Source organism: Gavialis gangeticus, unplaced genomic scaffold, assembly GCF_001723915.1.
Source record: "Gavialis gangeticus isolate Ggan-Ray unplaced genomic scaffold, GavGan_comp1, whole genome shotgun sequence".
Classification (NCBI taxonomy): domain Eukaryota; kingdom Metazoa; phylum Chordata; order Crocodylia; family Gavialidae; genus Gavialis; species Gavialis gangeticus.
In genome coordinates, this window is record NW_017729024.1 from 61,643,361 (window position 1) to 61,658,630 (window position 15,270).

Sequence of the window (15,270 nt, forward strand, 5' to 3'; positions counted from 1 at the left end):
GAAACCCTGTGGCTCGATTTCCAGAAGTGCTAGCTAGGCACTCACAGCTGTAACTGGGATAAAAAGGTGTATAATAGGAAGAACCCTGAAAATTAGGTCCTAGATATATCAATTTGGCACCCAAAATTAAGGGAAATATTTACTTTAAAATATCTGTGTTTTAGTTCTCCAGCTGATACGAATACCATATTCTGCTCATTGTGGCATGGTGGAGGTCCATTTGTTATAGCTTGTGAAGCACTTGGCCAATATAGTGATGAATATCACAGGAAAACCCATGAAGGAAAATGAGTTCAGAACAGGGTTTGAACCTTGTGCAGAAAATGAGGCCTAGGACCACATGCTGCATGACAAGGAGGGGAAAAAAAGCCATAAATACCTACTCATAAGCTGAACACTGCTCATCCTGCCAATGATATCTGTGGAAAAGTATTAAGTATGTGATTGTAGAAAAGCTGCTTCATAAGGCACACACATATGGAGCTAAATTTGGGTTGCACTGACATTTTGAGTGCAAGTTAGTGTTATTTTTAATGGAGTTTTGGAGTCTGATACAGGACGGGGGGAGCAGTTTGGTAACAGTGGAGGCTGCAGGGAAAAAAAGTTCTTTTTGTTTTTGGCATCCAAGCCCTGCACAGCTGAGCCGGGTCAGAAATAACACTGCAGCAAGGGGCAAAGGGAGCTCACTGGAACAAAGGGAAAAAAAGCAGCCTCCACTCATTGCCAGCTTGTGATGTGCTTGTGGTTAAACCTCCACCTCCCAGACAGATGACTGTACAGGGATCTCTGCTTCCACTGCTGAAGACACCGTCTCTAGCCTGCATCATGCAGGATCACCAGACACGGTGCCCGGCTGTGCTTGGACACCTGTCACCCAGCAAATACCTGTCCCCGCCCCAAGAGACTTGGCGCAAGGCCAAGCCCCGCGTCGTCACACTCTCCCTTGCCCCAAAACCTGCGCAGTGGAGGTCGAGCCGGGCCATGCGCAGGCGCTTCGCGTGCCCTCACCCCGTCCGGGCACGGATGGCGTCACGCTCTCTACGGAGCATGCTCAGCTCTCGTTTTGCCCACATGGGCTTAAGATGGCGGCGCCGGGGCTGAGAAGCTTTTAGTTTACACGTGCGGCGGCTGGGTGCGCGCGAGCTCGGCAGCTCCGAGGTGAGGCGTTTGCGCGGCGGGAGCAAGTCCCGACTGGGCCCTCGGCTGTCCGTGGGGCGGGCCATGAGGTGCAGCCTCCCCCCTGGCTCGGCGCTCACCTCCCCCCTGCATCCTTGGCCCCTGCCCCGCGGAGACTGCCACCGGGCCTTCCCGTGTCCCCGCGGTGCCCGCAAGGTAGAGTCGTGGTTTAGGGCTGTTGTGGGGACGACTTGACACTATGCCTCTGTGCCACCGGCGACTCTTCTGCACACCTCTGGCCAGTCCTGCCCAGCCCAAAGCCTGGTTTGTTTGTGCCAGGCTGCCACCTGAAAGCCCCCTCCCCCCATTCCTACTGTACTAGGTTTGTGGACCTGAATAAAGAATTGGCTTTTGGGCAGGGATTATGGCTGGAAATCCTTCTTTGGCCACCCCACAGCATACCTGTGGCACTGGGGGACACTCTCAGACATCTCTGACTGGAGTCTTGCCTGTCCCAGCCACAGTTTCTTTGTGCCCCCATGCCCACTGTACTGAGCGTAAGTGCTTGAATAAGGAACAGGTTTTTGGGATGGGATTAGAGATGGAAATTCTTTCTGGGCCAGCCCACACTATGACTGTGGCACTGGGGGACTTCTCCGGACATCCCTGACCAGAGCTTGCCCAAACCGATATGTGGTTTGGCCGTGCCAGGCTGCCAACTGACCGTTCCCCCCAGCCACTGTACTAAGTATATGGTCTTGAGTAAGGAGAGCTGGTTTTTGAGCTAGGATTATGGTTGGAAATCCTTTTTGGGCCACCTCGCAGCATACCTCTATGGCACCAGGGGACTCTCCTGGTTATCTGTGACAAGAGTCTTGCCCAGCCCAAAGTGCAGTTTCGCTGTGCAAGGCTACCAACTGACAGCCCCTCTGGACACCATACTGAATATATGGGCTCGAGTAAGGAGCTGAGTTTTGGGCTGGGGTTATGGCAAGAAATCCTTTTTGGGCCCCCCAGCACTGTGTGTCTGTGCAACTTGGTATTCTCCCAGACACCCATTACCAGAGTCTTGCCTGGCCTAAAGTGCAGCTTGTTCGTGCCAGACTGACGACTGACAGCCCCCCGTGCCTACTGTACTAAGTATATGGGCTCAAATAAGGAACTGGCTTTTTGGGTGGAATGGCAGCCCTCCAGATTTGAAATACACAAATGTGTGAAAATATTTTATTGTTGGAGGAGCAGTGGAGACCCTCCAGCAGTGTGGAGCAACAGCAGAGACCTCCAGCAGAGCAATGGAGACTCTCGGAGGTGGTATCCACAGCAGCGTTTCCTATCATTGAACTCTACTAGTGGTCTCCAGCATCAAGTCATAGTAACTCCTGTGTGGCTCTTACTAGCCAGCTCTTGCTACTTAGGCTGTCATCCGTGAAAGAAGCCCAGGAGAATGGCAGCAACCCTTGCAAAGAGGAGGAATTGACGCCCAGGGAAGTTGTGGATTCTCCATCGCTGGAGGTGTCAAGAAGAGGTTGGACAGCTACTGGTCAGGGATGATTTAGGCATGTATCAGGGTGTTTATAAGCCTTCTTCAGGGCCACTGAGTGGTGCTACAGCTAAGGCTGGGGACTTGAACTGGGGTAGGCCAATTCTTCTGCTAGGAGCAAAGCCAGAGAGTCCTAACTGGAGGGTCTTGCCCTTCACTCAGGGTCGGACCGATTGCCATATTTGGGGTCAGGAAGGACTTTTACCCCATGGTCAGATTGACATATGGACTGTGGGGGGGGTTTGCCTTCCTCTATAGCAGGAGTATAGCCTCTCCCTGGGAATCTCTGGAACATATATTGATAACGTTTCATAAAAACAGGACAGTGGCTGCCATAGTTCTCCTGCTTTACTTGTGGCAGGTTCAGGTGTTATGTCTATGATGTATGGTTAGATGGGATGGTTTGGATAGGAGTGATCCTGCCTCAGGCAGGGGGTTGGACAAGGTGACCTATGGGAGTCCCTTCCAGCCCTGCTTCTACTTGCCACTCCTTGGTAGTGGGGACATGTTTTGGGATGATTCCAAGAGGGTTTTGCCCCATGATGCCAGTCAAAGTGCAGCTCCTAATTGGTAGCAGTGTAAATAGCACATAGATTCATAGATGCTAGGGTCAGAAGGGACCTCAACAGATAATTGAGTCTGACCCCCTGCCTAGGCAAGAAAGAGTGCTGGGTTGAGGTGGCCCCAGCCAGATGCCTATCCAGCCTTCTCTTAAGGCCCCCAAGGTAGGGGAGAATACCACCTCCCTTGGAAGCCCGTTCCAAATTCTGGCCGCCCTTACAGTGAAAAAGTATTCCTGATATTTAGCCTAAATCTGCTCTCTGTCAGTTTGTGACCATTGTTCCTTCTTACTCCAAGAAGTGCCCTGGTGAACAGAGCATCTCTGATCCCTTGCTGTGTCCCCCTAATGAATTTGTAGGCAGACACAAGATCAACTCGCAGCCTTCTCTTGTGGAGGCTGAAGAGGTCCAGGTCCCTCAGTCTCTTCTCATAGGGCTTGTCTTGTAAGCTCCTAACCATACAAGTGGCACTCCTCTGGACCCTCTCGAGTCTATCAACATCCTTCTTGAAGTAGGGCTCCCAAAACTGGATGCAGTACTCCAACTGCGGTCTGACCAATGCCGCATAGAGGGGAAGTATCACCTCCTTGGATCTATTAGTCGTGCATCTGCTGATGCATGATAAAGTGGGGTTAGCTTTGCTGCCACATTCGTCACACTGATGACTCATGTTCATCTTGGAGATCGCTTCGACTCCAAGATCCCTTTCCGCTTCTGTGCTGCTGAGAGGGTCACTTTCCAGCCAGTAGGTGTGCTGGATATTTTTGCTCCCACACATGGTGATGGGGAGTAAATCAGAGCCTGGCAGGCCAAAGCACACTTTGGACCAGGCAAGACTCTGGTCAGAGATGTCCAGGAGAGTCCTCTGGTACCAGAGGCATGGTGTGGGGGGGCCCAAGAAGGATTTCCAACCGTAATCCCCACCCAAAAGTCAATTTCTTATTTGAGCTGTTATGCTTAGTACAGTGGCTGGGGTGCTATCAGTTGGCAGCCTGGCACGGCTAAGCCGTGTTTTGGATCTGGCAAGACTCTAGTCAGGGATGTCCAGGAGAGTCCCCTGGTGGCACAGGCATGGTGTCAGGTGGCTCAGAAAGGGTTTCCATGTGTAATCTCAGCCCAAATGCCAGTTCCTTATTTGAGCCATTATACTTAATACAGTGGGCATGGGGAGGCTATCACTTGGCAACCTGGCACGAACAAACTGCTCTTTGGGCTGGGCAAGACTCTGGTTAGGGATGTCTGGGAGAGTCCCCCGGTGCCACAGAGGCATGTTGTGGAGTGGCCCAAGAAGGATTTCCAACCGTAAACCCAGCTGAAATCGGTTCTTTAGTCGAGCACATATACTTAGTGCAGTTGGTATAGATTTTGTAGACATTAGGGCTGGAAGGGACCTCACAAGATCATCAGGTCCAGCCCCCTGCCCCAGGGGCAGAAAGTCAACTGGGGTGATGGTTAGACCTTGTCTTCCCTTGGGATGCCCTGGTAAACAGACATTCTTCCAGTTCCTGATGCACATCCTTTCTATACTTATAGGCTGCCACCAAGTCACCCCTGAGCCTTCGCTTCTCCAGGCTGAAGAGTCCCGTGCCTCAGCCTCTCCTCATAAGGCCTGGTCTCTTGAGCTCTAATCATGCATGTGGCTCAAGCTTCTCCACATCCTTTCTGAAGCATGGAGCCCAGAATTGAATGCACTACTCCAGCTGCAGCCTCACCAAGGCTGAGTGAAGTGGGAGGATGACTTCTTGGGTCTTGCTTGAGATGCTTCAGTAGATGCAAGCCAGTTTTATTTGCTTTGCCAACTGTGGCATCGCATTGGTGGCTCATGTTCATCTTGGGGTCATGGTTGACCACAAAGTCTCTTTTGGTTGTGGTGCTAGTGAGTGTAGCACTGCTGAATCTATAAGTATGAGGTAGGTTTTTTCTCCCAAGGTGGAGCACCTTGCATTTCTCCATGTTGAATGTCATTAGGTTTTGATTCTCTCACCTTATGAGCCTGTCCAGGTCAGCCTGAATTACCAGCCTATCCTCTAGCATGACTGCACTTCTCCATAATTTGGTGTTGTCTGCGAATTTAACCAGTCCACTTCTGACACCTGAATCCAGACAGTTTTTGAATATACAGGCAGTCTTCTGACTTAAAACACAATTGGTTCCTGAAAACCATCTTAAGTTGAAATGTTGCAACTCAGAACCAATTTTCTCATAAGAAACAATGTTATAAATGGGGAATTGGTTCCTGAACCAAGGCCCGATACCCTATTTTCACTAAAAGTACCCCAGAATTTTGTACTCGATCAATTATAAATGAGTAATATAGCTACATTAATGTATTTATGTTGTAAATAGCAATCATATTGATTTGGAAGGACTTCTTTGAGGTGACTGCTGGACTTTTTGAAGGGGTCTTGGCTAGAGTCTTTTCCGGAGTCTTGGCTGCAGGTTTTTCTGGAGTCTTGTCTGCTTTCTTAAACAAAGTGTCCAAGGAAGTGTGGACAGATGTTCTCCAGGGAGATGAGCGACGCAGCAAACTTGTTCGCTGGCATGGCATCGCATCGGATCAAGTGTTGTAAAGTTGAAACTGACATAAAGTTGAAGCAGGGTGTCAATTTATAAACATTGTAAGTGTGAAACGTTGCAACTCTGCAACTTGACATGTAAGTCGAGGACTGCCTGTGTTAAAGAGTACCAGTCCAAGTACTGAGCCCTGGGGGATGCCAGTGGTCACCATGTGTCACGTTGACTTGGTTCCATCAACTGTCACTCTCTGGGTCTGACCATGGAGCCAGTTCCGTGGTCAGTATGGGGGGGCTATCAGTTGGCAATCTGGCGTGCACAAACTGTGCTTTGGGTCAGGCATGACCCTGGCCAGAGATGTCCGGGAGAGTCCCCTGGTACCACACACATGGTGTGGGTGGCCCAAAAAGGATTTCCAGTCATAATCTCAGCCCAAAACCAGTTCCTTATTCAAGCCATTATACTTAATACAGTGGGCATGGGGGGGGATGCCAGTTACCAGCCTGGCACAAACAAACCATGCTCTTGGCAGGGCAAGACTCTGGTCAGACATGTCCAGGAGAGTCCTCTGGTGCCACAGAGGTATGCTGTGGAGTGGCCCAAACAGGACTTCTGAGCCATTATCTCAGCCCCAAAGCCAGTTCCTTATTTGAGCCATTATACTTAGTTCAGTGAACGTGGGGGACTGTCAGGTTGGCAGCCTGGCATGGCCAAACCACGCTTTGGGCCAGACAGGACTGTGGTCAGGGGGCTTTGGAACTGTCCCTCAGTGGCATTGACAAGTAGTTTGGGGTGGCCTGAGAAGTATATTGCTCCATAATCCCATCCTAATTTGATGTTCATTTAGGGCTTTATACTTGATGCGGGATATTATTTTACATTTTAATTAGTAAATACGCACAGCTAATGAAATTCTCTCTGTTTAGAATGTGTAATTTATTAATAACAATTTTTATTGGGTATAGATTAGCTTTGAATAAGGAACTGGGAATAAGCAACTGACTTCAGCCTCATCTCTTCTCCTCTGTCCCCTTCTGTTTTGGGCTGCTTATTGACCCTCTCTGATGCTATCTCTTCACTCCGTACTAACTCATGGCACATATCCCCTCTTGATGGCTGTTCTTTTGAACATGAAGCCAAATGCATGCATGCCACTGGAAACAGCTCTGAAAATAAATTCCAGACCTACTTGTGGGGTGGTGGGTAGAGTAGCAGAAAATGGTTTTGGATGCCCTTATGATGTATGCAAAACTCCAGTTCATTGGGCTCAGTGTCATTCATCGTGTTGCAATAAGTAACTATGCATTTTAATTCCTTCTCCATTTTAAATTTGCCTCCTTTTAGGTTCAGGGTATGCCCCTTAGTCTTCTCTGAATGAGGATGAAGACCAGAGTCTGTCCTTCCTTTTCACAACCATCTGTTGTTTTGCATGCTCCAACATTCCCACCCCCTCCACTAACATCAGTGGTTCTCTTCTTTCTGGCCTCTCTGTGGATGGCAGTCTCATTATCAGCCCAAAAACTTGTCACACAGTCCCCTCTGTGCATCTGTGTAATGGGTGCTTTGGAACATTGTATTTCTCCAGCTCCCGCTTGTTGCTCTCACAATGAGAAACTTGAAGTTATTGCGAACGCAAGAGTATGGGCCTATACAGGCTCTTGGGAGTCCCCAGCACTTCTGCCTCTGTGGAGACCGAGAGACAGTGCTTATTGGCTCAGAGTATGGGATCCTGGAGCTGGACCTTGCTACACAACAGGTGAGTGTCCAGTAGAAATTCCCCAGCACTGCTGCTCTTATGTAAAGCTGTTGTCATGTTCTAGGACAGGGGTGTCCAACCTTTTAGAATGTGGGGCTGGATCACAAACTTTTCACCACCCAGTGGGCCGGCGAGCCATATTCAAAGACCTCACAGGAAGTGGTATCACATCAGGAAGTGATGTCTACGTGACGTTTGACACCAGTGAAGTTGCAGGAAGTGACAATGAAATGGGTCTGGAAATGTGGTCTAAAATCCAAAATAAATGGCAACCCCTGCCCTAGAATGTCTCCCAAACTGACTAGCTGTTAAAAAGTAACCCAAGGTTTTATTGTACAACTGGCAAACGCATTTTATTTATTTGCATATGTAACAGATAAGTTAAAAAGTCCTGACCAAAGTGTGTCCTAAGCTAATTCTGTGCTACCAATAAATGCAAGCATTCCCATTAGCCCAGCCCAACCAAATGCACTCTCAGGTTCACACTGCTAAACCCCTTCAGCTGTGTCCATACCATACTGAATTGCAGTATCAGAATTTAGCTTGTCTATGCTCTGCAAAATAACTGAGTTAAATAAATAAGGCCTAGATGACTAACTTAGAAAGTGGCCCATGTATTCACATAAACTTATCTAATTATGTCCAGTAATTAGATATGAAAAGGTCAGTGCCCATTTCTGTGACAAGCCATGCCATTCATCTTCTCTACCTTTCGTTCCTGCCCAGTGTCCCTTCCCCAGCCCCTCAGCAGCTTCCTAATGGCTGCTGAAGGGCTGGGGAAGGGACAAGGTTCCCCACATGCACCGCATCAGCTTGATGTTGCCAACGCGGTGCGTGTGGGAAGAGGAGTGCAGACCCGGCCTGCCTCCTTCCATCCCGAGCACCACATAGGGCCCACAGGGGGCCACTGCTTCCTGGCCTGAGTGACTTGCCGCTCCCTGCCCGCAGGCGAGAGGCAGCCCAGCTTGGCTGCCCAGCCCTGGGTCACTGGCAGAGGCGGAGCGGCACAGGGGAGAGACCAGGGTTGCACTGCCTCAGGCCCCTCCCCCATTGCCCACTCCGAGGCGCACCTGTATGCACCAGTATAGAGCTGATGCCTGGGCTCTGGAGCCCGGTGTAGCTGTTTGAAGCCTCCTGGATGTAGCTGGCCCCGGCTCTGGGTAGCTGCTGCCACCCATAGAGCCCGGGCTGCTCCCAGCGGGCAGCTGGGAATCTGCAAGCCCTGCTGGGAGCAGCCCAGGGGGCCAGGGCCGGGGCCGGGCAGCACCTTGGGGCACAGTGAATGCAGGTTCCACCCGAGCCCGGGGCTGCCCCGCACGGTGCAGCCAATGCTGACAGCCCGGCGGGAGGAGGTACCTGCCCGCGCCGCTCCACCTCCACCAGCGACTGGGGGCCGGGCAGCCAAGCTGGGTTGCCTCTCTCCTGTGGGCAGGAAGCGGCGAGTCGCTCGGGCCGGGAAGTGGTGGCTTCCCCACGTGGTGCTGGGGATGGGAGGAAGTGGGCCGGGTCTGCACTCCTCTTCCTACATGCACCACTTTGGCAACGTTAAGCTGACGCGGTGCTTGTGGGAACCTTGTCTCTTCCCCAGCCCTTCAGCAGCCATTAGGAAGCTGCTGAGGGGCTGGGGGAGGGACAAGGGGCAGGAACGAAAGTAAACCGTGTTTACTTTTGTTTCCCGTCACAGCACCGTGGGCCCCAGAAAATGCCTTGGCGGGCCATATGTTGGACAAGCCTGTTCTAGGACTTGCTTTTCCGCTGTTCCTGGAGCTAAGCTTGCTGCATGCTGATTGGATTCACCTAGTAAATGGATGTGAAAGCAGAGTGTGTTCCATGTTTTTAGATCAGGATGGGTGGAAAGTTCTCTCTTCTGATTATGAAATCACAAGGTTGAATTTTCTGGTAGAAATGCAATAAATGCAAGACACTGTTCTGGTTGCCAAGGGTATGGTTACGTTGCAAATATTGTGTCTTGTGATCTAACTGCCTCTAAAGGAGCTTTCCCAGTTCATGCAGTGCTGAACATGCTCACAGCTCTTTGCAAAGGCTTTGTTTAGCCCCAGCTGTGAAATACCATGACCAGCAAAGCAGTTTTCCTACTTGCAGAGGGAAACCATTTTCTTGGTAGGGGTAAGTACTAGAGGTGGACCGACGCATCAGTCTGATATTGGATTGGTACCAATATAAAGAAAATTGTCTGTACCAGAAATTGGCCCAATATGGCCAATAATTTGGCTGATAAACGCCCGTACGTGCACACAGCTGCAGCGCAGCGTGCAGGCAGTGAGGAGCAGAGCCTGGCAGCATGGAGAGCTGTGTGCATCTGGTAAGTTTGTTATGGTGAAGGGGAGTAGGGAAGGAAGGGTATGGGGGGCTCAGCTCAACGGCCCCCGTAGGGTGGGGAGATGCTTCCTGGCCAGGGTGGGGCTGGGCACAGCCGTAGCTTCTTGGGGGGTAGGCAGCAGTTCCTGCTGCTGTGTGCACCCTGGGGGAGCATGTGCCCCTGGATCTGCACAAGGCCAAGTGGGCGGGCTGCAGCTGTGGGCTGTTCCGGCCTCTTCTCGGCTGGGCTCGGAGCAGGAACCGGCAGCTATTGAGGGGGCTGCAGCTACCCTAGATTTCACCGTAGCCCCACTCCTAGCGCTGCTGCCACCATATTCCCAGCGCAGCCCCAGCTGTTCCTGGTACGTGGGGGGAGGTGGGGTGTTGAGCCGGCTCTGTGCCAGGCACGCAGCAGCGGCGCTGGGAGCAGGGCTACACTGAAATTTGGGGTGGCTGCAGCCCCTCCATAGCCCCACCCCAAGCCCAGCCCCCACCGAGAATAGCCCAGCGCAGCCCTGGCTCTAGCCCACAGCTGCAGCCCACCCACTCTGCCCTGTGCAGATCCAGAAGCACATGCCCTGCCATGCCCTCCCCGGGGTGTGTGCAGTGGTGGAAGCAGCCCCCCTTCTCCCCCATGAGCCGCTCCATCTTGTGCCCCACCACACCTGGGCAGCCCCTGTCCCCTCCCTTCCTCACCACAGGGGGCCATTGATCTGTTGTTCCCCCCCCAATGCCCCTTCCCTCCCCACTCCCGTTCCACCACAACGGACTTACAGCTGCACGCGGCTGTACCAGAAATCAGATTGATATCAGCTGATATGCCTCCTTAAATATCGGCTCTTGGTATCAGCCCCCAAAATCTCTGTCTGTGCACCCCCGGATAGTACCTTGACCGAGGTAACACATAGTTAGTCTCCCACTTCCACTTCCAGTGGAAAGATCCTGGCTTTATGCCAACTTAATGGAAATGGGAGACTCTTCCCTAGCTTGCTCCTGTGGCCATACAGCTGAGGACAAGTGAAACTCAGGGGCATCCGAACCCCAAGCCTCTGGGCTTGGGCCTGCACATAGGATACTGATTAAAGCAGTGGTCTCCAAACTTTTTTGATCGTGCACCTCTATCAGTAAAAAATTTTTGAGCACGTACCCCCAATATATGTATATTTATATTCGCGCACCCCTATCAGTAAAAAATTTTTGAGCACACACTCCCAATACATGTATATTTATATAAATATATATATAAATAGAAGTTCTAATATTTTCTTCCCGCACCCCAATGGATCGTCTTGTGCACCCCACTTTGGAGACCACTGGGTTAAAGGATTTGAAAGCATCTGAAGCCTTGGGGGGTGGGGGTTAGTGGATGTTTGCCAATAGTAGGGCCACATTTGGTTCTTGACTGACTCATGGATCTGTAATTGATTTGGCTGATTTGACTTGGGACGTGAAAAATTTTCCTTAAAAAAAGAAAAAGCAAAAAAAAAGCTGTGTGTGTAACACTGGCAGGTGCATAATTTAAAGTCCTCACCTCAGAGCGTATGGGCCTAGAACATGGATATGCATAACAATGGTTGTAGATTTGTACCTCTAATACAGTTAAATGATTTGGCCAGTTGAGTCATTTTTGATGTTTTATTCTGATTTTACAAAAGCAAGGGAGGAATAAACTTGCTGAACTCAGAAGCAGACTTTGGGGTTTGTGCCTGGTGAAGACCCGTGATCAAACCTGGGAAATCTAAATACAGAAGTGACCCCAGACCATTGTTTTGGGGCAATTTAGTGGTGGTTTGCAAGGAGCGAACTGTTGTGAATCAAAGCCTGTTCCTCAGTGAGCTGCTCTGTTGCTCTGTTCCTGCAGAGTGTTAGCACTCCAAAGAAGCTTAGTCCGAAACCTGCAGAGCTCTGCTATACTAATTGCCTGCCTCTGGGTTAAATTGTCATGTTCTACACAAGGTGGTGCTGGAGGATGCATTTCTCAGAGGCTCCCCACTAGCATTGGCACAAATGTAAGCTGAGTAGTGTCTGTTCATTCTGCTTCTCTGGCCTTTCTGTGCCCAGGTGATAAATGAAATTTCCTTGACTGTGGGAGGCTTTCTCTCAGAAGATGGAAGTGGCCACATTGTGGGTATTGAGGACCTGCCAGATCAGGAGTCTGTATGCATTGCCACAGCAGCTGGAGATATCATCCTGTGCAATCTCAGCACAAAGCAGGTAGGCTGGGCTGGTAAGGGGAAAGAGAGGCCAGAGTTGACTCTGGAGCAACCTCCCTTGAGGCTAGTAATGCACTTGCTGCTCACTGGGTCAGTCAGCTGCATTTTTCTTTTGTGCAGCCCTGCTGACTTTTGTAGGGTTTATTGGACATAGGGCAGAATCTATGTAACTTATTGGGACTGGGACTCTAGTAATTCCTAGATAGTCAAATATTGAGGTGTGGCCAGCACCATTGCCCCATATGTTTTCCCCTTGGGGCTGCTTGGGCTCACACTGGAGTCCTTTAGTGCAAGAAGTCCCTCAGTCCTCCACTAACTTATTAGGGTCCTAGCCTAAGGAAGCAGACATTTAAAACCCAGACCTGAAAGTATATGCATTGGGAACATGCTAGCAGTCTGTCTGCCCTGCCTCATGCCTGTTTGCATTACAACACAGTCTCCAATGAGAGGATCACCCTTATTTCAGTCTCATTCAGTGCAGTAGACCAAGTAGTGAATTGCATGTACAAGAACTGACTCATTTTCCCACAGCACAGCCAAGCATGGAGCTGACTGATTCTGAGAGACCAAGCACCTGAGCACGGGTCTGACTGCTAGCTCTCCAAGCCCTCTGGTTTCGGGAGAAGGGTTGGGGTTGGGGGGTGGGGTTGGGGACCATGGTGAAGTTGTCAGTCAACAGGAGTGAGTCTAGACCTCGTGGTCTTCTGGGTCCCAGACCAGTGTACCTTCCTGGAGGGGAGGGGATGGTGGCAACTGAGCAGAAGTGGTTGTTGTAACTGTTTTGATGGTGTCCTCTCTAGAGGTTAAGTTCCACAATGCACCACATGGGGCAGTGTCAATGACAGTGTTAATGGGATGCCGATTGATTTGGTGACAAACTCACCCCAAGGTAGGGAATGGAGAATTGACACCTTGCCACTTACCTGAGATTTGACAGGATTCTTTTGGGGCCAACAGAAGGTTGCCTCCCTGAGCCCAGCAACTGCCCTTGTTGAATCTAAATTACAGTTGCAAACTAGAGCAAGCTTATGGCAGGCTCAGGACAGGCTTATGATTCTTTCTTGTCTAATAGTGCATTCCTTTCTTGCAGCTGGAATGTGTTGGGAGTGTAGACAGTGGTCTGACCACTATGAGCTGGAGTCCTGACCAAGAGCTAGTTCTGCTTGTTACAGGTGCTGGTATTGTCTGAACTTTCCTGTGCAACCATAAAGAAATATACTGTGGCCTTGCATGAGTGTTATTGCAGCTAAATTCTTCCATCTTCCCTTATCCAGAGCTGCATTTCAGTAATCCCATTTTCAGTTCCAAAAGAATAATGTGTGTGTGTGTGCATGTTGATATAGAGACAAAAATGTTAAAGCTGCATCATTCTTGTTCAGCAGTTGTACAGATCTCTTTCTAAGAAGTGTAACCTGGTATAGTATTCCAAAATACTTGTGTAGTCCTGCATTTGATTCCTTGTTATAAAAATAGAAAAAAATGCTTATCTTTTAAGAATATTTTAAGTGTAGTTTATGGTATTAGTGATATTGTAGCTGTTATGATCCTTTCCAGACTTACTTTCCTATAATCCTGTGATTTAAACCTTCTGTTTTTCTTGCTGGCTTTTAAAATTGTCTGTTATGTTTATTGAACAGGTCAGCAAACCCTCATCATGATGACAAAGGATTTTGAACCAATTACTGAAAGTCATATCCACCAGGATGACTTTGGGGAAGGTAAGACATTGCAGCAAATACACGTGCTTATAACTGTTTCCTTATTGTATCATTAAGGTCAATGAAATGGACAAGCAGAACTGAATGGAGCTTGTCTAAAGCATGGAAGAAGGTTTGGTGATAATGTTTATTGAACTAACTATGCATCTGGGAAAGTTGTTAGACCTGTGCCACTTATTTGGTCCATGAGGCCAGATGGGTTGTACATCACTGACTGTGGTAGGCATTTCTGGAAAGCCAATGTCATGCCTGTTTGAAAGTTACTCAGGAAGCTGTACTCTTTTTGGCAGTAGAAATGTATCCAACAGAATAATTCTAGAAACTAGTGTTAGCCTGTAATGTAGACCACAAAAGTGTGGAACAGGTGGGCAGCCCACTTTCATTTGTGTTGGTCAAACTGTGTGGGATTGTTGGCCTGTCTTCAAATCCCGAATTGTATTCCCTGTAGGGAAATTTATTGGACTTGGCTGGGGCAAGAAGGAGACGCAATTCCACGGATCGGAAGGAAAGCAGGCAGCTCATCGCAAACAAATGGTAATGTGCTGATTGACAATGGGGGAGTGTCCAGGAGGGAGATCTGTGCAGGGAAAGCAGCTCTCCTTGTTCTTGGTATCATGTTTTCCCCATTTTCCTCCAGCGCCCTCTGCTTTGTCTTTGTTTCCTTTGCCCATTTCTCTCTCTAATTCCCCTTGTTTTAAGTTCAATGCCTGTTCCATCTCCGCCATTCATCTGTGCAGAAAGGAGCCCTTAACAACCCTGGCTTAGCTACCGGAGATGGAGTGTGAGGATGTGTTTTCCCCCTTGGATGTTTTATGTAGCTCAGCAATGCTTCCTATAGGTCAGATTGTTGGTTATGTCCCACTTGTCAGACCTTGTTTCCAGTTGCTTGTAAGCCTGAGCAGCTTGGATTGCAGTTTTTCCTGGTAGATGTCTTCCCTATTTATTTTTTTTTGCGGGGGGTGGGGAATTGTTCAGCTGTTTCAGATGAGACGAAAAATGTTTTGCCTGGGTCAAATACTAGGACCACAGGGCATCCCAAGATCCCTGAGTCTCTGCAGTCAACAAATACCTGTGAAACCAGCTGGGAATGTGTCTCATTTCTGCCTTATTCTCATCTCTCCTAGAACTGGTGCACACAGAGGGTGCCAACTTCCTAGTGCTATCAGCTACTTACCTAGCTTGAGGGGCAGAGGTCTTCCTGGTGGATTGAAAGGTTCTGGCACTGCTATTGAACAGCATGAGTGTCAAATCCAATTAGATGGATTTTTTTTCAGTTTGCTTTCCTGATTTGCTAAGAGATTCCCTGCTTGCGAAGTGAGGCACTCATAGAATCATAGAAGTAGGGTCGGAAGAGACCTTGTAGATCTTCAAGTCCGACCCCCTGCCTGGGCAGCAGAAAAGACTGGACTCAAATGAGTCCAGCCAGGTAGTCATCAAGCCTCTTCTTAAAGATCCCCAGGGTAAGAGCCAGCACCACTTCCCTAGGAAGTTGGTTCCAGCTCCTAGCCGCCCTAACTGTGAAGTAGTTCTTGCG

At 49.5% G+C, this 15,270-nt stretch overlaps 1 protein-coding gene across 3 annotated transcripts in view; it reads left to right on the plus strand.

Moving 5' to 3' along the window:
* The first annotated feature begins 1,050 nt into the window (after window positions 1–1,050).
* Window positions 1,051–15,270, plus strand: part of IKBKAP (inhibitor of kappa light polypeptide gene enhancer in B-cells, kinase complex-associated protein) — a 71,394-nt gene continuing 57,174 nt past the window's right edge. For all 3 annotated transcript variants that reach the window (XM_019517165.1, XM_019517166.1, XM_019517167.1), the window contains exons 1-6: window positions 1,051–1,158; window positions 7,316–7,486; window positions 11,867–12,019; window positions 13,109–13,190; window positions 13,656–13,736; window positions 14,185–14,270. In XM_019517165.1, coding sequence (XP_019372710.1) covers window positions 7,337–7,486; window positions 11,867–12,019; window positions 13,109–13,190; window positions 13,656–13,736; window positions 14,185–14,270 — 552 coding nt within the window. In that variant the 5' untranslated portion in view covers window positions 1,051–1,158; window positions 7,316–7,336. The remainder of the gene's footprint in view (window positions 1,159–7,315; window positions 7,487–11,866; window positions 12,020–13,108; window positions 13,191–13,655; window positions 13,737–14,184; window positions 14,271–15,270) is intronic.